Here is a 21,630-nt window from a genome sequence, read left to right on the forward strand (position 1 = left end):
CTTCGAGGCTGACTAGAATGATGGTTGTGCGTTGTGAGGGAAACGTCCTTGCAGGCTGGACACGGACCCTTGGTCAGGGAGCAAGCGCGGGTTGGAGAGGGCTGGCACGGGGCACGCTGGGGGAGGGACAAGACAGGCCGCACAGGAGCTTCACCCAAGTGACAGGCGGAGCTTCCCTCCCTGGCATCATCCCTAAACTACCCACAAATACCCACCCCAAGCCTACCCAAATACTCACTAACAGCCCCTCAGCAGCCACGGCAGGGCCTTCAACTCTTGGCTCGTGACACCAGAGCACGCTGAGAGACAGCTCGAGCCCTCAGCTCTCTCTCGCCTCCATCTTGCAGAGTCACCCCCTCCTCCGCCAGACATGTCGTGCTACAGCCCGTGCCAGACAGCCGCCTGCGGTCCAGCCCCGCTTGCCAACAGCTGCAACGAGCCGTGTGTTCTTCGTTGTGCCGACTCCAGCATTGCGATCCAGCCCCCACCGGTCGTGGTGACGCTGCCGGGCCCAATCCTCAGCTCCTTCCCTCAGAGCACAGCCGTGGGATCCACAGCGTCCGCTGCCGTGGGGAGCTCTCTCAGCGCTGGCAGTGTGCCCATCGGTGCTGGGGGCTCCCTGGGCCTGGGGGGCTTTGGGTGGTCAGGGCTGGGCCATGGGCTCTGTGGGACTCTGGGACGTGGCAATCTCTTCTGCTAAAGCCCGTGGATCACCTGCCTGTGCATGAGCACCACGGGCCTTGAAGGCGGCCCTGGAGCCAGCCCTGAGGGCATGGCCACGGTCTGCAGAGGAGCCGAGTTCCCACCAACTTCTCCTCCTCATCGCCCGCCCTCTTTCCCCTGCTGACTATCCCTGGTCTTCTGCTATCACTGAGCTTTACTGAGAAAGTCCAAAGGGCATTGCTGAAACTCTCAGCTGTCGCTTGTTCTTCTCCTTTTCTCATTAAAGGCATGGAGCATCAGCTTTGGAAACGAGTCTCCTTTCATTCTTCCTCCTTCCCCAACCCCCAACAGCCCAGTGCGCAACGGACTTCGTCCCCTTGCAAAACTCTGCGGGACTCTGCAGTTCTGGGCTTTGATAGTGCAGTGCAGTCCACTCCTCGCAAGGGAGATGAGATCATTTCATGCTGAGAGCTCTCTGGGAAGGACAATCATTGCTCACTGGCACCACTCAGGAGCCACGCAGCAAAGTGTGAAGGGAGAGCGCATTTTCTGTGGAATGTTCCTGGGCTGCTTCAACTGCTGCAGGGACATGAGAACCTCCTGGGTTAGTAAGAACCGATGCTGGCTCAGGCGACTTTGGGAGGAAACGTTTTTCTAACAAGCCAGAAAGTCAGCTCAAGGACTACCACCCATTCACAAGGCAGCCAGCTTTCCAACTCCTTCCCCACAAGGGCCCCAGCCAGCTGTCCCGTGACACACACGGAAAGCCGGGAGGCGTGAAGCAGGCTATCTCCCGCACTCCGTTTTGGGAGGGAGAAAGACACTGAGTCCGTTTACCGTCTCCTTCACAAAGAGGAGAATTGGTCCAAGGAAGAAACGCCTGAGCTTGACAGAGCTACTTGGAAAGGAGCAAATTCTCTTTCGCGGGGGAAGCCGAGTAACGTTGTGATCCATCTCTTCCCAGGACAATCACAAGCCTATGGGTTGAGAAGGCAAGAGCAAGGCTGGAACAGGAACGGTGCCTGGGAGAGACCCGCATGAGACCTGTATGAAAGTGCTTCTGGTCCCAGCTCCACGGCCTGTGGATTGCTTCGTTTTGTCTTTTTTTGTTGAGGTTGTTTGTTTGTTTGTCGGTTTTGCGTGTCTGTGTGTGCGTGTGTTGCGCAGGAGAAAAATTAACCAAGCAGAGCAGAAAGAGTAGCAGAAGTAACACGGACTAGCAGAACTGTGGAGGTTGGAAGGAACCTGTTGAGACTTGCCAGTCCGAGCCACCTGCTGAAGCAAGATCCACTTGAGCTGGCCGGTGGGGACGTAGTGCAGTCAGGTTTCAGCATCTCAGAGGATGACAACTCCACAGCTTCTCGGGGCCATCCTTTCCATTCTTTGTCCACCCTCACTGTAAAACAGTGGGTTTTGGTGTTGAGATGGGCGTCCGCAACTATCGCTGGGCCGCAGCGACACCACTCCATTTCATTCAGGGGCCAACTTCAATGCCTCGCTACAAATGCACGTGTCAGGAGAAATAAGCAGGGGGGAACGGGAATTTTTAGCCCAGGCTCAGGACTACGAGATCGTAGGCCTCAGCGAGACGTGGTGGGATGGCTTTCATGACCGGAGTGCAGACACAGGCAGGGAAGCAGAGGAGGCGAGGGAGCCCTCTGCGTTACAGGAGGGCTTGACTGGATGCAACTTAGTTGTCTTAGTGATGAAAGGGGCCAAGCGTCGCTGCGCAGGAGTCAGGCAAAAGACCAACGTGGCAGAAATTGTGACAGGACTATGTCATCGACCGCCCAGCTGGCACAAAGAAGCAGATGGAAGAGTCTACCCAATGAACATAAGGAGAGAGAACAAACGTACTACTGACGGTAAAAGAATGTCAGATTGAGCTTTGGATGTCCCTGTTGATTGCAGTGGACTTGGACTAGGTGACCCTTAAAAAGGTCCCTTCCAACTCACGTGATTCTATGACTCTCTGATGAGTTACAGGCTTTCCGTCTGACTTCGGTACAAGGGAAGGTCATGGAGCACGTTGTCTTGAGTGCCATCACACGGCACGTCGAGGACAACACAATGGTCACACCCAGTCAGCACACCTTTCTACGCACGGCAGCTCCTGCTTCACTAACTCGAGCTCCCTCCAGCTATCCTAGAAGGCCAGCACGGTGGGCGAGGAAAAGGCTGTGGAGGTTGTTTAGCCGGACTTCAGCAAAGCGTTTGGTACTGATACAGGGGGAAGACTTGCTTGGAAGGAGAGCAACCCACCACGGCAACAGAAGTCAACTACTCTCAAACCACCTTCCTTCCTAAACATTCTGAGGGAGACAGGAGTACGGGCATCAGGGCCCGTTGCTGCCGTCCTCCTTTGACTGTTCTTTCACCAAGAGGAGCATGAGAGCATTTCAAGGCACTGCCAGGTGGTCGGGCAAGATGCCAATGGCTGTGACAACACGGTGCAAAAAGCTGCATTTCTGCAGGAACGAGGACGTGAGGTTGTGCCGAGAGCCCTTAGCATGTCTCAGTTCTTTTCCCTCAGTATCCCTGACGCCAACGTGTGGAAGGATGACTGAGAGTGAGGTGGAGCAGAAGCTCCTAACAGTGGCTCAGCACCTCCTGGTCAGTCGCAGGTGGCCTGCTAGGGCCACCTTGCAATTACAAGGCACTACCTGCGCCTCTCTGTCCCCTGCCAAGAGAGAGGAAGCCAGGTTCTCTGGGTGCACGGCTGGAAAAACAAGCAACTAGGGAAAGGGCCACAGGCCGACGTGGCCTGGCAAGGGAATGCTGAAGCAGACCCACTTGGTGGTGGCCCACTTCCAGGCATGACTCAGCAGCCGCCCTCCCTCCTTCATCACGGCCTCCTGGTGCTCCAGCCTCTCCCCAGGCGTGAAATGAGTAAATCCAGTTTGGTAAGGCACAGCCCGTGCCCTGCCCACAGAAAACACTCTGACCTTGCCCGAATAAAGGAAACAGCTGGAAGCCTTTGCAGGTCAGGAAAGCGTGTGCGTCACCACGGCCGGGGGGAGCAGCGACTCGCCATGGAGCGGCCTGACCCACTCCAGCTACGCTCTCGATGTCTCCCTCCCTGCATACGCGCCATGAAGTTTCTCTCCAGATCACTAGGGGCCTGGGCTGAACATCACCTTCCACCCTCGGCCGGGCAGCTGAGTCTCCTGCAGAGGCTTGCCTGTGCTCTGAGCTCCTCCGTAGCCTGCCGGCACCGCTCTTGCTCAGGGTCAGGCCCAGCCCGTCACTGCGTCTTGCACTTGCTTGTGCGTTCCCTTCTGCAGTGCTCCACGCGCAAAGTCCTACCAAGCGGGGGCCACGCCCTTCGGGAAGGGGAGGACGTGTACCGCACCTGCGCACGGCCTGATCCTTCTGCAAGTCTTCACCAGCAGTGGCAACCAGACCTCTCACGAGCATCGGCCTGAGGAAGAGACAGAACTGCTATCAAGCAGATCGCTTCAGCCTTACGCAGCGTGACAAGGGAGCTAAGCATTTCGGGTGAAGGAGGAATGTCTTTCATCTACCGGCAGAGCTTGGGAAGCCAAAATTACCCTTTCTGAAGGCGCTCTGTGTTTTTGCCACTTCAGCTCCCTCGGGGCCATCGGGCTCAGTATAAATAGGTGCCTCGTTTCCCAGCTACTCTATTCCCTGCTTGGGCCTTGCTCTCCTCTGTGAAGCCAGTAAGTCCGCGTTCGCTTTGCCTTCTGTCTGCTCGTGGTCAGAACGCCTCCCAAGGAGGGGGCTGTGTGCATTTTTCCTGCCTTGTCCTCCGCAAGCGGTCTGGGACTGTCAACCATGCCTGTCTGTATTTGGGGAAGGGAACTGGGGAGCGTGGCTTTTTCACCTGAAGCGGGGCGTTGGAGGGTTCCTTTGAAAGCCGTTTGAGGCCCTGGCTGTGCGGCCAGAAATTTCTAACCTCTTATTAGAAATTAGAAATTTCTAACCGAGGCTTGCCTCGGCCAGCCTCTTCTTCCACCATCCTTCAGGCAGCGATGCACCTTTTGCCTTAGTAGCACGGCTTGGAATTTCCTCAGGAGAGCTAGTCCCACCAGAGACGTCTTAGCACTTGGTGGCTTCTGTCTTCAGTAGCCTTGTTGCGCTTTGCCCGCACTTGTCTCCTTCTGAAAGAAGCAGGGGGAGTGAGGGGGACAGAAGGGCGGAGCTGTCAGAGGAGAAGGAGAGCTCTTTTTAGAGGGAAAAGCCGTTGAGGGAACAAGCTGAGGTCTTCCTCTGGAAGAACAGGTAACCACCAGCGGGGAAGAAGGGCTCACGAGCAGGACCTCCACAGATTGATGCTGAGAGTGATGCTTTTCTGTTGTACCGTAGAACATCTTTCTTTCCCCGACTGAGGCAATAGCAGCAAGGATAAACTCATCCCCCCTGAAAGAGTTGGCATCCTCTTCGTCATACCTACCTCAGGATGTGGTGAGATGAGGAGCCTCATCTCACAGCTGAACGTTCCAGGCCAGCCTTCGAGGCTGACTAGAATGATGGTTGTGCGTTGTGAGGGAAACGTCCTTGCAGGCTGGACACGGACCCTTGGTCAGGGAGCAAGCGCGGGTTGGAGAGGGCCGGCACGGGGCACGCTGGGGGAGGGACAAGACAGGCCGCACAGGAGCTTCACCCAAGTGACAGGCGGAGCTTCCCTCCCTGGCATCATCCCTAAACTACCCACAAATACCCACCCCAAGCCTACCCAAATACTCACTAACAGCCCCTCAGCAGCCACGGCAGGGCCTTCAACTCTTGGCTCGTGACACCAGAGCACGCTGAGAGACAGCTCGAGCCCTCAGCTCTCTCTCGCCTCCATCTTGCAGAGTCACCCCCTCCTCCGCCAGACATGTCGTGCTACAGCCCGTGCCAGACAGCCGCCTGCGGTCCAGCCCCGCTTGCCAACAGCTGCAACGAGCCGTGTGTTCTTCGTTGTGCCGACTCCAGCGTTGCGATCCAGCCCCCACCGGTCATGGTGACGCTGCCGGGCCCAATCCTCAGCTCCTTCCCTCAGAGCACAGCCGTGGGATCCACAGCGTCCGCTGCCGTGGGGAGCTCTCTCAGCGCTGGCAGTGTGCCCATCGGTGCTGGGGGCTCCGTGGGCCTGGGGGGCTTTGGGTGGTCAGGGCTGGGCCGTGGGCTCTGTGGGACTCTGGGGCGTGGCAATCTCTTCTGCTAAAGCCCGTGGATCACCTGCCTGTGCATGAGCACCACGGGCCTTGAAGGCGGCCCTGGAGCCAGCCCTGAGGGCATGGCCACGGTCTGCAGAGGAGCCGAGTTCCCACCAACTTCTCCTCCTCATCGCCCGCCCTCTTTCCCCTGCTGACTATCCCTGGTCTTCTGCTATCACTGAGCTTTACTGAGAAAGTCCAAAGGGCATTGCTGAAACTCTCAGCTGTCGCTTGTTCTTCTCCTTTTCTCATTAAAGGCATGGAGCATCAGCTTTGGAAACGAGTCTCCTTTCATTCTTCCTCCTTCCCCAACCCCCAACAGCCCAGTGCGCAACGGACTTCGTCCCCTTGCAAAACTCTGCGGGACTCTGCAGTTCTGGGCTTTGATAGTGCAGTGCAGTCCACTCCTCGCAAGGGAGATGAGATCATTTCATGCTGAGAGCTCTCTGGGAAGGACAATCATTGCTCACTGGCACCACTCAGGAGCCACGCAGCAAAGTGTGAAGGGAGAGCGCATTTTCTGTGGAATGTTCCCGGGCTGCTTCAACTGCTGCAGGGACATGAGAACCTCCTGGGTTAGTAAGAACCGATGCTGGCTCAGGCGACTTTGGGAGGAAACGTTTTTCTAACAAGCCAGAAAGTCAGCTCAAGGACTACCACCCATTCACAAGGCAGCCAGCTTTCCAACTCCTTCCCCACAAGGGCCCCAGCCAGCTGTCCCGTGACACACACGGAAAGCCGGGAGGCGTGAAGCAGGCTATCTCCCGCACTCCGTTTTGGGAGGGAGAAAGACACTGAGTCCGTTTACCGTCTCCTTCACAAAGAGGAGAATTGGTCCAAGGAAGAAACGCCTGAGCTTGACAGAGCTACTTGGAAAGGAGCAAATTCTCTTTCGCGGGGGAAGCCGAGTAACGTTGTGATCCATCTCTTCCCAGGACAATCACAAGCCTATGGGTTGAGAAGGCAAGAGCAAGGCTGGAACAGGAACGGTGCCTGGGAGAGACCCGCATGAAAGTGCTTCTGGTCCCAGCTCCACGGCCTGTGGATTGCTTCGTTTTGTCTTTTTTTGTTGATGTTTGTTTGTTTGTCGGTTTTGCGTGTCTGTGTGTGCGTGTGTTGCGCAGGAGAAAAATTAACCAAGCAGAGCAGAAAGAGTAGCAGAAGTAACACGGACTAGCAGAACTGTGGAGGTTGGAAGGAACCTGTTGAGACTTGCCAGTCCGAGCCACCTGCTGAAGCAAGATCCACTTGAGCTGGCCGGTGGGGACGTAGTGCAGTCAGGTTTCAGCATCTCAGAGGATGACAACTCCACAGCTTCTCGGGGCCATCCTTTCCATTCTTTGTCCACCCTCACTGTAAAACAGTGGGTTTTGGTGTTGAGATGGGCGTCCGCAACTATCGCTGGGCCGCAGCGACACCACTCCATTTCATTCAGGGGCCAACTTCAATGCCTCGCTACAAATGCACGTGTCAGGAGAAATAAGCAGGGGGGAACGGGAATTTTTAGCCCAGGCTCAGGACTACGAGATCGTAGGCCTCAGCGAGACGTGGTGGGATGGCTTTCATGACCGGAGTGCAGACACAGGCAGGGAAGCAGAGGAGGCGAGGGAGCCCTCTGCGTTACAGGAGGGCTTGACTGGATGCAACTTAGTTGTCTTAGTGATGAAAGGGGCCAAGCGTCGCTGCACAGGAGTCAGGCAAAAGACCAACGTGGCAGAAATTGTGACAGGACTATGTGATCGACCGCCCAGCTGGCACAAAGACGCAGATGGAAGAATCTACCCAATGAACATAAGGAGAGAGAACAAACGTACTACTGACGGTAAAAGAATGTCAGATTGAGCTTTGGATGTCCCTGTTGATTGCAGTGGACTTGGACTAGGTGACCCTTTAAAAGGTCCCTTCCAACTCACGTGATTCTATGACTCTCTGATGAGTTACAGGCTTTCCGTCTGACTTCGGTACAAGGGAAGGTCATGGAGCACGTTGTCTTGAGTGCCATCACACGGCACGTCGAGGACAACACAATGGTCACACCCAGTCAGCACACCTTTCTACGCACAGCAGCTCCTGCTTCACTAACCTGAGCTCCCTCCAGCTATCCTAGAAGGCCAGCACGGTGGGCGAGGAAAAGGCTGTGGAGGTTGTTTAGCCGGACTTCAGCAAAGCGTTTGGTACTGATACAGGGGGAAGACTTGCTTGGAAGGAGAGCAACCCACCATGGCAACAGAAGTCAACTACTCTCAAACCACCTTCCTTCCTAAACATTCTGAGGGAGACAGGAGTACGGGCATCAGGGCCCGTTGCTGCCGTCCTCCTTTGACTGTTCTTTCACCAAGAGGAGCATGAGAGCATTTCAAGGCACTGCCAGGTGGTCGGGCAAGATGCCAATGGCTGTGACAACACGGTGCAAAAAGCTGCATTTCAGAGGTTATATGTGGGTAATCAATACCTTGATGAAAACCATTCTATAATAAAATGTTTAATGGCAGCTTGCCGTACAGTATGGCTCAATAAATCTGATATACTGCTACATACTGGGATGTGGTCCTCCATGGAGGACCTCCAGAATTATATCTGTGTACTGGGCGTGCGGCTATCTTTGAAGACACATTTGTCCTTGTGGCCCCACAGGATTTTCTGACCTGAGAATGTGGTACACAGGCACTTCTGCACTGCTTGCTCCACAGAGGTACCTCTTCTACCCAACCCCCCCTTCAAGGTGCCCTCTGCTGTTTCAATGGAGAAGGCATTAGATCCCCTACTGCCAGCAAGGAAGTTGTCCCACTGGCATACTGGGCCTTACATCAGATGCGACCTGTATCAAGAGTGTAGCAAATGTGCACTGTGAGGGTGAGACGTGAAAGTTGCTCTGGTGAGTCAAGCATCAGTGCAGTTTGGGGGACTTCTGTCATGACCTAAGGATTTACCTGGCCTTTGGGAACATAACGGTTGCATCAGTGGGCTTGTAGTGTTCTGTAATACACGGCCACATGGAAGCTCTGTTTACCAGAGTCCAATTTATTACAGATAGCCACAAACCACCAAAAGCAAGTATACTATGAGTAGTAAGGGGACTGTATGTACTGAGAGAGACACAAGGCTACTTCAGATACCACCATCAGCAAATTGTGAAAATCCTTCTCTTTTTTTTGCTCAAAGCTTGCTTCCTGAGGTTTTTCTTGTGATAAGACTCTGATTGATTTGTTGAAGAGGCAAGTGATGGGTGCTAACTGCGTGACAATCGGTATCACTTTGGGAACATTTGAAAGCCCCTTCCTCCAGAGCTGCTTGCCTCCGGAAGAGTGTGCTCAGGAGTGTTTACTGGCTGAAGATCTGGCCTGTGACTAAACAGCTCCAGCTAGGTATGGGAAAATTGGGGAATGATACCATCGTGTTCTGTGAAAAACAGGATGCAGGTGGGCATCCCTGCTCCCTCTTATCTGCTGGCAAGGCCCGGAAGATGGGAACAAAGGAGTTTCTGCTGAGATCCCAGAGCCAGAATCTGCCAGTCCAAGGAGAGCTGACTCAACCACTTTGGGTTTGAGCTGTCAGTCCAAAGACAGCTGACTCGACCACTTTGAAACTATTGAAAAGGGGCCATCATCGTCATGGTCACTGCCATGCCTGTATTGCTGCCTGTATTGCTCACTAGTAAGAGTACACCTTCTTGAACTTTTCTTTTCTGCTTGAGGCAACCTATAAATCTTTCTTGCTCTTCCTTGCACCCCTTGCCATCTGCAGTTCCAGCTGGGCCTTGGCCTTCCTGACCCAGTCCCTGCACAGCCTAGCAGCATCCCTAGCAGAAGGGTTCTTGTCCCTGCCTCCACTGCATGTGCCTTACAGTGCAATATCTTGCACTTGGCCCTGGTGAAGCACATTTAGGTTCACATGTGTCCACTTCTCAAGCTGGTCCACATCTGTCTGGATGGTTTCTATTCATTCTGTCATATCAGCTTCACCACTCAGATTGGTGTCATCTGCAAAACTGCTGAGGGAGCACTGAGTCCCAGCATACGAGTCATTGATAGAGATAACAAGGAGTACCAGTCCCAGAATTGGCTGCTGAGGACACCGCTTGTCCCTGGCCTCCACCTGGACATGGAGACATTGACCACAACCCTCTAGCTGCTGCCATCCAAACAGTCCATCCAAAGGTAGGTGTCAGCCTCTGCTCAAGTGACGTGATAGGACATGAGGAAATGACCTCGAGTTGTTCCAGAAGAGATTTAGTTTGAGTGTCAGGAGAACTTCTTCACAGGAAGGGTGATCAGGCACTGGAACAGGCTGTCCAGGGGAGTGCTGGATTCGCCATTCCTGGAAGTATTTATGAGGCCTGTGTCTGTGAGGCTTGGGGTTGTGGTTTAGTGGTAGACTTGTTGATATTAAGGATTGTTTTCAACCTAAAGGTCTCCATGAGTATTAAGGGAACAAACATGTTGGTCCCATTGGATTATTTACTTGTTTTAACAGAGTGTGGAAAAAAAAAAAAAAAAAAAAAAAAAAAAAAAAAAGCTACAGTTTACACTGTCCATACTAGAACTGGAGAAACACCAGAGCAGGAATCTGCAGTTTGCAGCCCTCCTTGAGATCCCTGAGCAAAGTTTGAATGACCAGATGCCTCAGAATCAAGGCAATGGTGACTTCTGATAATGGTAGTGGGTGTGCATGATAAGGCCAGAAGAAGTAGACTGGGAAATTGGAGAAGTGCTAGTGTTGAAACAAGTGTGGCTAGATATGACCTTGATAATTCTGATGAACTGTTTGCTTAGGATGAAATGAGTGAGAGTAATCACTCATCTCCCTTGAACATTCCCTGTGTCAGTCTGCAATCCTCAGACAGTTTCCATTAGCAGGAGTTCATCTCACCGCAGCTGTGTGCCAGTTTGCTCTCCCATTGTGTGTTCTGATGCTTCCACAGCTGTCAGTTCCAGCACCAAACCTCCACCAAAGCCCTGGGACAAGTCGACCCAGCCCTTGCTGGCATCTTTGTTCTCCTACTCTCTCTGCAGCTCAGTGATGTTCAGTGCAGTTTCCTCTTCCAGGAAAGGGACTTTTCTACCAGCTGCAGATGCTCACATCTTCTTCCTGGAGTAGATGACTAACAACTAGGTACTATTCCCCACCTTCCTCCCTGAGGATGAGATGCCCCAGCCTGCCATGAATCTACAGAGTTGGCTGAGACCCTGTGTCCTGCTAGCACTGGAAAGGCACTGGAAAGGCACAGAGTCAGAAAGGAAGGTTTCCTGACACGTATGTGTTTGCATGTCTGCAAAGCAGTGCTGTCCACCACAGCTACTTTGTTCCATGGGAATCACTCCTCCTGCCACTGCCTGAGTCTCCCATTAGTGCCCTCCACTCGCAGCTATTATCTGTCCATACATCTTCTTCTGTCCCCTGTGGTCATCTCCAAACCAATGTCTAGGTTGTGCATGGGTTTCATGAATTGGCTGAGGATCTTACTGTGATACACATTCTCCTACCTTTCTATCCCTTCTTTCTTTCCTGTTGCTTTTTTCCCTCCTTTAACAAGGAAAAATTTCACTGTAATGTCAGGCTAGCTCTGTCATGATGCAATGTCAACTTCATTCCTCATCTTCTCCAGGATGAAAAGCTTCAACTCACTTTCTCTCCTCACAGCAGCCCTCTCACAATCTTGATGCTGTTCACTGGGCTCTCTCCTGTTTGTCTACAACTCTCGTATCTCTTCTGGGGAGCCCCAAACTGGAATCACGCCTTCAAGAGTGGCCTCACCACTGCTGAGCAGGGGGAAAGAATCACCTCAAACTGCTGGCAACAACTTCTCTTAATGCAGCCCAGGTATTTGCCAGGGATAATGGGGCAAAAAAAAATTGTTGAGTACTTCAATTGGAAATGATGGCGACAGATCTTTCCTGCTGAGTGGCCCAGCCTGGCCCCAGGCATGCACCTATCCCTCAGCAACAACCAAACACTGGTGTGCAATTGACACTGTCTGAGCTGAAACCAGGGCATGGGGAGGTCACAGTGCAGTGCTAACTCAAGTTATGGGAAATAACTGTATGCATTTCAATACACTGGCTAAACACCATCCTGTGAACAGCAAAAAACATACAGCCTTGCTTTGTGTTCTGATACAGGAATTTGAGAAATGGTTTCCAGACTGCTGAAAAAGTTGTCCATTTTTTGAAACATTTGATACATCATTTTCAGTCAACACAATTACATTATCTGCAAATTTTCAAATGGAATGTTTACAGTTGCAATCAAATATTCAAATCAACAGTTTGATCATGTCTCTACACCAGTCTCTATTGGTAAGACCAATCATTCTCACAGCCTCAAGCCCATGGAGCTAGAAGATAAAGACAGGGAGCAGAATCAACCTTTTATAATCCAAGGGGAAGTGGCTAGCGATCAACTACATGCCACTTGAACACACATAAATTTATGGGGCCAAGTGAGATCCATTCAAGGCAACTGAATGTGAGGGTAGAATTTCTTGCTAGCCACTTCCCCCTTTTCACAACTCTCCTGGTTAACTAGGAGGGCTTAGTTTATTGCAGCATAGCTAATGGGATGCTATCTACCAATAAGGTAAGGAGAAGGACCCGGGGAATTACAGGCTACTCAGTCTGACCTTGGTACAAGGGAAGTTCATGGAGCAGATCATCCTGAGTGTCATCACATAGCATGTCAAGAACAACCCAATGATCACACCCAGTCAGCATGCCTGTCTGTACATGGCAGCTCCTGCTTCATTAACCTGGGCTCCTTCTAGGATAATAAGGCCAGCACGGTGGACGAGGAAAAAGCTGTGGATGTTGTTTCACCAGACTTCAGCAAAGCATTTGATACTGGTACAGGGGGGAGACTTGCTTGCTAGACGAAAGAAGGAGAGCGGCCCATGACAGGAAGAGAAGTTAAATATTCTCTAACCACCTTTGCTTCATAAATATTCTGAGTGAAATGGGAGTACAAGGGCCCGTTGCTGCCGTCCTCCTTTGACTGTTCTTTCACCAAGAGGAGCATGAGAGCATTTCAAGGCACTGCCAGGTGGTCGGGCAAGATGCCAATGGCTGTGACAACACGGTGCAAAAAGCTGCATTTCTGCAGGAACGAGGACGTGAGGTTGTGCCGAGAGCCCTTAGCATGTCTCAGTTCTTTTCCCTCAGTATCCCTGACGCCAACGTGTGGAAGGATGACTGAGAGTGAGGTGGAGCAGAAGCTCCTAACAGTGGCTCAGCACCTCCTGGTCAGTCGCAGGTGGCCTGCTAGGGCCACCTTGCAATTACAAGGCACTACCTGCGCCTCTCTGTCCCCTGCCAAGAGAGAGGAAGCCAGGTTCTCTGGGTGCACGGCTGGAAAAACAAGCAACTAGGGAAAGGGCCACAGGCCGACGTGGCCTGGCAAGGGAATGCTGAAGCAGACCCACTTGGTGGTGGCCCACTTCCAGGCATGACTCAGCAGCCGCCCTCCCTCCTTCATCACGGCCTCCTGGTGCTCCAGCCTCTCCCCAGGCGTGAAATGAGTAAATCCAGTTTGGTAAGGCACAGCCCGTGCCCTGCCCACAGAAAACACTCTGACCTTGCCCGAATAAAGGAAACAGCTGGAAGCCTTTGCAGGTCAGGAAAGCGTGTGCGTCACCACGGCCGGGGGGAGCAGCGACTCGCCATGGAGCGGCCTGACCCACTCCAGCTACGCTCTCGATGTCTCCCTCCCTGCATACGCGCCATGAAGTTTCTCTCCAGATCACTAGGGGCCTGGGCTGAACATCACCTTCCACCCTCGGCCGGGCAGCTGAGTCTCCTGCAGAGGCTTGCCTGTGCTCTGAGCTCCTCCGTAGCCTGCCGGCACCGCTCTTGCTCAGGGTCAGGCCCAGCCCGTCACTGCGTCTTGCACTTGCTTGTGCGTTCCCTTCTGCAGTGCTCCACGCGCAAAGTCCTACCAAGCGGGGGCCACGCCCTTCGGGAAGGGGAGGACGTGTACCGCACCTGCGCACGGCCTGATCCTTCTGCAAGTCTTCACCAGCAGTGGCAACCAGACCTCTCACGAGCATCGGCCTGAGGAAGAGACAGAACTGCTATCAAGCAGATCGCTTCAGCCTTACGCAGCGTGACAAGGGAGCTAAGCATTTCGGGTGAAGGAGGAATGTCTTTCATCTACCGGCAGAGCTTGGGAAGCCAAAATTACCCTTTCTGAAGGCGCTCTGTGTTTTTGCCACTTCAGCTCCCTCGGGGCCATCGGGCTCAGTATAAATAGGTGCCTCGTTTCCCAGCTACTCTATTCCCTGCTTGGGCCTTGCTCTCCTCTGTGAAGCCAGTAAGTCCGCGTTCGCTTTGCCTTCTGTCTGCTCGTGGTCAGAACGCCTCCCAAGGAGGGGGCTGTGTGCATTTTTCCTGCCTTGTCCTCCGCAAGCGGTCTGGGACTGTCAACCATGCCTGTCCGTATTTGGGGAAGGGAACTGGGGAGCGTGGCTTTTTCACCTGAAGCGGGGCGTTGGAGGGTTCCTTTGAAAGCCGTTTGAGGCCCTGGCTGTGCGGCCAGAAATTTCTAACCAGTGCCTCGGCCAGCCTCTTCTTCCACCATCCTTCAGGCAGCGATGCACCTTTTGCCTTAGTAGCACGGCTTGGAATTTCCTCAGGAGAGCTAGTCCCACCAGAGACGTCTTAGCACTTGGTGGCTTCTGTCTTCAGTAGCCTTGTTGCGCTTTGCCCGCACTTGTCTCCTTCTGAAAGAAGCAGGGGGAGTGAGGGGGACAGAAGGGCGGAGCTGTCAGAGGAGAAGGAGAGCTCTTTTTAGAGGGAAAAGCCGTTGAGGGAACAAGCTGAGGTCTTCCTCTGGAAGAACAGGTAACCACCAGCGGGGAAGAAGGGCTCACGAGCAGGACCTCCACAGATTGATGCTGAGAGTGATGCTTTTCTGTTGTACCGTAGAACATCTTTCTTTCCCCGACTGAGGCAATAGCAGCAAGGATAAACTCATCCCCCCTGAAAGAGTTGGCATCCTCTTCGTCATACCTACCTCAGGATGTGGTGAGATGAGGAGCCTCATCTCACAGCTGAACGTTCCAGGCCAGCCTTCGAGGCTGACTAGAATGATGGTTGTGCGTTGTGAGGGAAACGTCCTTGCAGGCTGGACACGGACCCTTGGTCAGGGAGCAAGCGCGGGTTGGAGAGGGCCGGCACGGGGCACGCTGGGGGAGGGACAAGACAGGCCGCACAGGAGCTTCACCCAAGTGACAGGCGGAGCTTCCCTCCCTGGCATCATCCCTAAACTACCCACAAATACCCACCCCAAGCCTACCCAAATACTCACTAACAGCCCCTCAGCAGCCACGGCAGGGCCTTCAACTCTTGGCTCGTGACACCAGAGCACGCTGAGAGACAGCTCGAGCCCTCAGCTCTCTCTCGCCTCCATCTTGCAGAGTCACCCCCTCCTCCGCCAGACATGTCGTGCTACAGCCCGTGCCAGACAGCCGCCTGCGGTCCAGCCCCGCTTGCCAACAGCTGCAACGAGCCGTGTGTTCTTCGTTGTGCCGACTCCAGCGTTGCGATCCAGCCCCCACCGGTCGTGGTGACACTGCCGGGCCCAATCCTCAGCTCCTTCCCTCAGAGCACAGCCGTGGGATCCACAGCGTCCGCTGCCGTGGGGAGCTCTCTCAGCGCTGGCAGTGTGCCCATCGGTGCTGGGGGCTCCCTGGGCCTGGGGGGCTTTGGGTGGTCAGGGCTGGGCCGTGGGCTCTGTGGGACTCTGGGGCGTGGCAATCTCTTCTGCTAAAGCCCGTGGATCACCTGCCTGTGCATGAGCACCACGGGCCTTGAAGGCGGCCCTGGAGCCAGCCCTGAGGGCATGGCCACGGTCTGCAGAGGAGCCGAGTTCCCACCAACTTCTCCTCCTCATCGCCCGCCCTCTTTCCCCTGCTGACTATCCCTGGTCTTCTGCTATCACTGAGCTTTACTGAGAAAGTCCAAAGGGCATTGCTGAAACTCTCAGCTGTCGCTTGTTCTTCTCCTTTTCTCATTAAAGGCATGGAGCATCAGCTTTGGAAACGAGTCTCCTTTCATTCTTCCTCCTTCCCCAACCCCCAACAGCCCAGTGCGCAACGGACTTCGTCCCCTTGCAAAACTCTGCGGGACTCTGCAGTTCTGGGCTTTGATAGTGCAGTGCAGTCCACTCCTCGCAAGGGAGATGAGATCATTTCATGCTGAGAGCTCTCTGGGAAGGACAATCATTGCTCACTGGCACCACTCAGGAGCCACGCAGCAAAGTGTGAAGGGAGAGCGCATTTTCTGTGGAATGTTCCCGGGCTGCTTCAACTGCTGCAGGGACATGAGAACCTCCTGGGTTAGTAAGAACCGATGCTGGCTCAGGCGACTTTGGGAGGAAACGTTTTTCTAACAAGCCAGAAAGTCAGCTCAAGGACTACCACCCATTCACAAGGCAGCCAGCTTTCCAACTCCTTCCCCACAAGGGCCCCAGCCAGCTGTCCCGTGACACACACGGAAAGCCGGGAGGCGTGAAGCAGGCTATCTCCCGCACTCCGTTTTGGGAGGGAGAAAGACACTGAGTCCGTTTACCGTCTCCTTCACAAAGAGGAGAATTGGTCCAAGGAAGAAACGCCTGAGCTTGACAGAGCTACTTGGAAAGGAGCAAATTCTCTTTCGCGGGGGAAGCCGAGTAACGTTGTGATCCATCTCTTCCCAGGACAATCACAAGCCTATGGGTTGAGAAGGCAAGAGCAAGGCTGGAACAGGAACGGTGCCTGGGAGAGACCCGCATGAAAGTGCTTCTGGTCCCAGCTCCACGGCCTGTGGATTGCTTCGTTTTGTCTTTTTTTGTTGAGGTTGTTTGTTTGTTTGTCGGTTTTGCGTGTCTGTGTGTGCGTGTGTTGCGCAGGAGAAAAATTAACCAAGCAGAGCAGAAAGAGTAGCAGAAGTAACACGGACTAGCAGAACTGTGGAGGTTGGAAGGAACCTGTTGAGACTTGCCAGTCCGAGCCACCTGCTGAAGCAAGATCCACTTGAGCTGGTCGGTGGGGACGTAGTGCAGTCAGGTTTCAGCATCTCAGAGGATGACAACTCCACAGCTTCTCGGGGCCATCCTTTCCATTCTTTGTCCACCCTCACTGTAAAACAGTGGGTTTTGGTGTTGAGATGGGCGTCCGCAACTATCGCTGGGCCGCAGCGACACCACTCCATTTCATTCAGAGGCCAACTTCAATGCCTCGCTACAAATGCACGTGTCAGGAGAAATAAGCGGGGGGGAACGGGAATTTTTAGCCCAGGCTCAGGACTACGAGATCGTAGGCCTCAGCGAGACATGGTGGGATGGCTTTCATGACCGGAGTGCAGACACAGGCAGGGAAGCAGAGGAGGCGAGGGAGCCCTCTGCGTTACAGGAGGGCTTGACTGGATGCAACTTAGTTGTCTTAGTGATGAAAGGGGCCAAGCGTCGCTGCGCAGGAGTCAGGCAAAAGACCAACGTGGCAGAAATTGTGACAGGACTATGTCATCGACCGCCCAGCTGGCACAAAGAAGCAGATGGAAGAGTCTACCCAATGAACATAAGGAGAGAGAACAAACGTACTACTGACGGTAAAAGAATGTCAGATTGAGCTTTGGATGTCCCTGTTGATTGCAGTGGACTTGGACTAGGTGACCCTTAAAAAGGTCCCTTCCAACTCACGTGATTCTATGACTCTCTGATGAGTTACAGGCTTTCCGTCTGACTTCGGTACAAGGGAAGGTCATGGAGCACGTTGTCTTGAGTGCCATCACACGGCACGTCGAGGACAACACAATGGTCACACCCAGTCAGCACACCTTTCTACGCACGGCAGCTCCTGCTTCACTAACCCGAGCTCCCTCCAGCTATCCTAGAAGGCCAGCACGGTGGGCGAGGAAAAGGCTGTGGAGGTTGTTTAGCCGGACTTCAGCAAAGCGTTTGGTACTGATACAGGGGGAAGACTTGCTTGGAAGGAGAGCAACCCACCATGGCAACAGAAGTCAACTACTCTCAAACCACCTTCCTTCCTAAACATTCTGAGGGAGACAGGAGTACGGGCATCAGGGCCCGTTGCTGCCGTCCTCCTTTGACTGTTCTTTCACCAAGAGGAGCATGAGAGCATTTCAAGGCACTGCCAGGTGGTCGGGCAAGATGCCAATGGCTGTGACAACACGGTGCAAAAAGCTGCATTTCTGCAGGAACGAGGACGTGAGGTTGTGCCGAGAGCCCTTAGCATGTCTCAGTTCTTTTCCCTCAGTATCCCTGACGCCAACGTGTGGAAGGATGACTGAGAGTGAGGTGGAGCAGAAGCTCCTAACAGTGGCTCAGCACCTCCTGGTCAGTCGCAGGTGGCCTGCTAGGGCCACCTTGCAATTACAAGGCACTACCTGCGCCTCTCTGTCCCCTGCCAAGAGAGAGGAAGCCAGGTTCTCTGGGTGCACGGCTGGAAAAACAAGCAACTAGGGAAAGGGCCACAGGCCGACGTGGCCTGGCAAGGGAATGCTGAAGCAGACCCACTTGGTGGTGGCCCACTTCCAGGCATGACTCAGCAGCCGCCCTCCCTCCTTCATCACGGCCTCCTGGTGCTCCAGCCTCTCCCCAGGCGTGAAATGAGTAAATCCAGTTTGGTAAGGCACAGCCCGTGCCCTGCCCACAGAAAACACTCTGACCTTGCCCGAATAAAGGAAACAGCTGGAAGCCTTTGCAGGTCAGGAAAGCGTGTGCGTCACCACGGCCGGGGGGAGCAGCGACTCGCCATGGAGCGGCCTGACCCACTCCAGCTACGCTCTCGATGTCTCCCTCCCTGCATACGCGCCATGAAGTTTCTCTCCAGATCACTAGGGGCCTGGGCTGAACATCACCTTCCACCCTCGGCCGGGCAGCTGAGTCTCCTGCAGAGGCTTGCCTGTGCTCTGAGCTCCTCCGTAGCCTGCCGGCACCGCTCTTGCTCAGGGTCAGGCCCAGCCCGTCACTGCGTCTTGCACTTGCTTGTGCGTTCCCTTCTGCAGTGCTCCACGCGCAAAGTCCTACCAAGCGGGGGCCACGCCCTTCGGGAAGGGGAGGACGTGTACCGCACCTGCGCACGGCCTGATCCTTCTGCAAGTCTTCACCAGCAGTGGCAACCAGACCTCTCACGAGCATCGGCCTGAGGAAGAGACAGAACTGCTATCAAGCAGATCGCTTCAGCCTTACGCAGCGTGACAAGGGAGCTAAGCATTTCGGGTGAAGGAGGAATGTCTTTCATCTACCGGCAGAGCTTGGGAAGCCAAAATTACCCTTTCTGAAGGCGCTCTGTGTTTTTGCCACTTCAGCTCCCTCGGGGCCATCGGGCTCAGTATAAATAGGTGCCTCGTTTCCCAGCTACTCTATTCCCTGCTTGGGCCTTGCTCTCCTCTGTGAAGCCAGTAAGTCCGCGTTCGCTTTGCCTTCTGTCTGCTCGTGGTCAGAACGCCTCCCAAGGAGGGGGCTGTGTGCATTTTTCCTGCCTTGTCCTCCGCAAGCGGTCTGGGACTGTCAACCATGCCTGTCCGTATTTGGGGAAGGGAACTGGGGAGCGTGGCTTTTTCACCTGAAGCGGGGCGTTGGAGGGTTCCTTTGAAAGCCGTTTGAGGCCCTGGCTGTGCGGCCAGAAATTTCTAACCAGTGCCTCGGCCAGCCTCTTCTTCCACCATCCTTCAGGCAGCGATGCACCTTTTGCCTTAGTAGCACGGCTTGGAATTTCCTCAGGAGAGCTAGTCCCACCAGAGACGTCTTAGCACTTGGTGGCTTCTGTCTTCAGTAGCCTTGTTGCGCTTTGCCCGCACTTGTCTCCTTCTGAAAGAAGCAGGGGGAGTGAGGGGGACAGAAGGGCGGAGCTGTCAGAGGAGAAGGAGAGCTCTTTTTAGAGGGAAAAGCCGTTGAGGGAACAAGCTGAGGTCTTCCTCTGGAAGAACAGGTAACCACCAGCGGGGAAGAAGGGCTCACGAGCAGGACCTCCACAGATTGATGCTGAGAGTGATGCTTTTCTGTTGTACCGTAGAACATCTTTCTTTCCCCGACTGAGGCAATAGCAGCAAGGATAAACTCATCCCCCCTGAAAGAGTTGGCATCCTCTTCGTCATACCTACCTCAGGATGTGGTGAGATGAGGAGCCTCATCTCACAGCTGAACGTTCCAGGCCAGCCTTCGAGGCTGACTAGAATGATGGTTGTGCGTTGTGAGGGAAACGTCCTTGCAGGCTGGACACGGACCCTTGGTCAGGGAGCAAGCGCGGGTTGGAGAGGGCCGGCACGGGGCACGCTGGGGGAGGGACAAGACAGGCCGCACAGGAGCTTCACCCAAGTGACAGGCGGAGCTTCCCTCCCTGGCATCATCCCTAAACTACCCACAAATACCCACCCCAAGCCTACCCAAATACTCACTAACAGCCCCTCAGCAGCCACGGCAGGGCCTTCAACTCTTGGCTCGTGACACCAGAGCACGCTGAGAGACAGCTCGAGCCCTCAGCTCTCTCTCGCCTCCATCTTGCAGAGTCACCCCCTCCTCCGCCAGACATGTCGTGCTACAGCCCGTGCCAGACAGCCGCCTGCGGTCCAGCCCCGCTTGCCAACAGCTGCAACGAGCCGTGTGTTCTTCGTTGTGCCGACTCCAGCGTTGCGATCCAGCCCCCACCGGTCGTGGTGACGCTGCCGGGCCCAATCCTCAGCTCCTTCCCTCAGAGCACAGCCGTGGGATCCACAGCGTCCGCTGCCGTGGGGAGCTCTCTCAGCGCTGGCAGTGTGCCCATCGGTGCTGGGGGCTCCGTGGGCCTGGGGGGCTTTGGGTGGTCAGGGCTGGGCCGTGGGCTCTGTGGGACTCTGGGGCGTGGCAATCTCTTCTGCTAAAGCCCGTGGATCACCGTTTGAGACTTCTCATACAGAAAGCTGTGTTCTCACATTAATCCCTGAGTGTATGGGAATTACTAAATCATGGCCTGAACCAGTGATCGAACACCTGATGAGGGGACTCCTCAGTCCTGGGAGTACTGGTGAAAGCAGTTGAACAGTGTCACTAGTTTCCACCCTTCTCTGAGCCTCATTTAAGGGCTGTCTACTACAAAGGAAGGATCTCTACCTGGAGATCCCTCCTTTGCGATTTTTTGGCAAGCCCTGATGCTTAGGGCTGTTTGCAGCTTTTTCTTTGACTCTCTTGTGGCCATCATCCATTTTAGGCTAGTTTAGTACTGATTATCTGCTATTGCCTTTCCCTGCATTAAGATAGCAGTTTTACAGCATAAGGTGGGAGTTGCAACAATGCGTTCAGGGCTTATATTTATGCAATTAATCCTCATAGATCATGAAGGGTATTTGAAGACATTGTCAATATCAGATACAAAATTAATCAGATATCATACTGAGATGATTACACCAGGGGACAGTAAGCTTTCCCCTGCTTAGAAATATAACAGTACTAGGAGAGTACACTAAGATATTGAAATGTCTTAGAAAACTTAACTTGGAAGACCACATGCTAAGCAACTGGACTCTGTATTCTCCCAGAGAATTAAATGCCCAGGTCCAGCATGTGTCCAAAATGATGTTACAAAATTGACTAACGCTAGGTATGTTGTTACTGTTAAATGAAGGAGTTTATCTGGTAAGCTGAACTTAACTGAAGGAGAACGTTCTGTCACCATCCATGATGGTGATCATACTTCCACTGAAGAAGCCCAAGCAAAAATGAAGGAGGTCACAGACAGGACTTGAGAATTTTTCCAAGCTGTACAGCCAGATGATTGGTTTAAAGAATGGAGTCCCGGATCCTGTCTTGCCTCAATGCTGGATGTGTTGGGGCTCACTGG

General features: G+C 53.9%; 1 protein-coding gene across 1 annotated transcript; it reads left to right on the forward strand.

Annotated features, from left to right (window-relative positions):
• Nucleotides 1–20,344: 20,344 nt before the first annotated feature.
• On the forward strand, nt 20,345–20,674 carry LOC306946766 (beta-keratin-related protein; the record flags this gene model as incomplete). The annotated part of the gene is made up of 1 exon (XM_079535868.1): nt 20,345–20,674. One exon carries the CDS (start codon nt 20,345–20,347, stop codon nt 20,672–20,674), a length of 330 nt encoding a protein of 109 aa, XP_079391994.1.
• Nucleotides 20,675–21,630: the final 956 nt, after the last annotated feature.

Source organism: Tetrao urogallus, assembly GCF_951394365.1.
Source record: "Tetrao urogallus genome assembly, chromosome: 5".
NCBI classification, from domain to species: Eukaryota; Metazoa; Chordata; class Aves; order Galliformes; family Phasianidae; genus Tetrao; species Tetrao urogallus.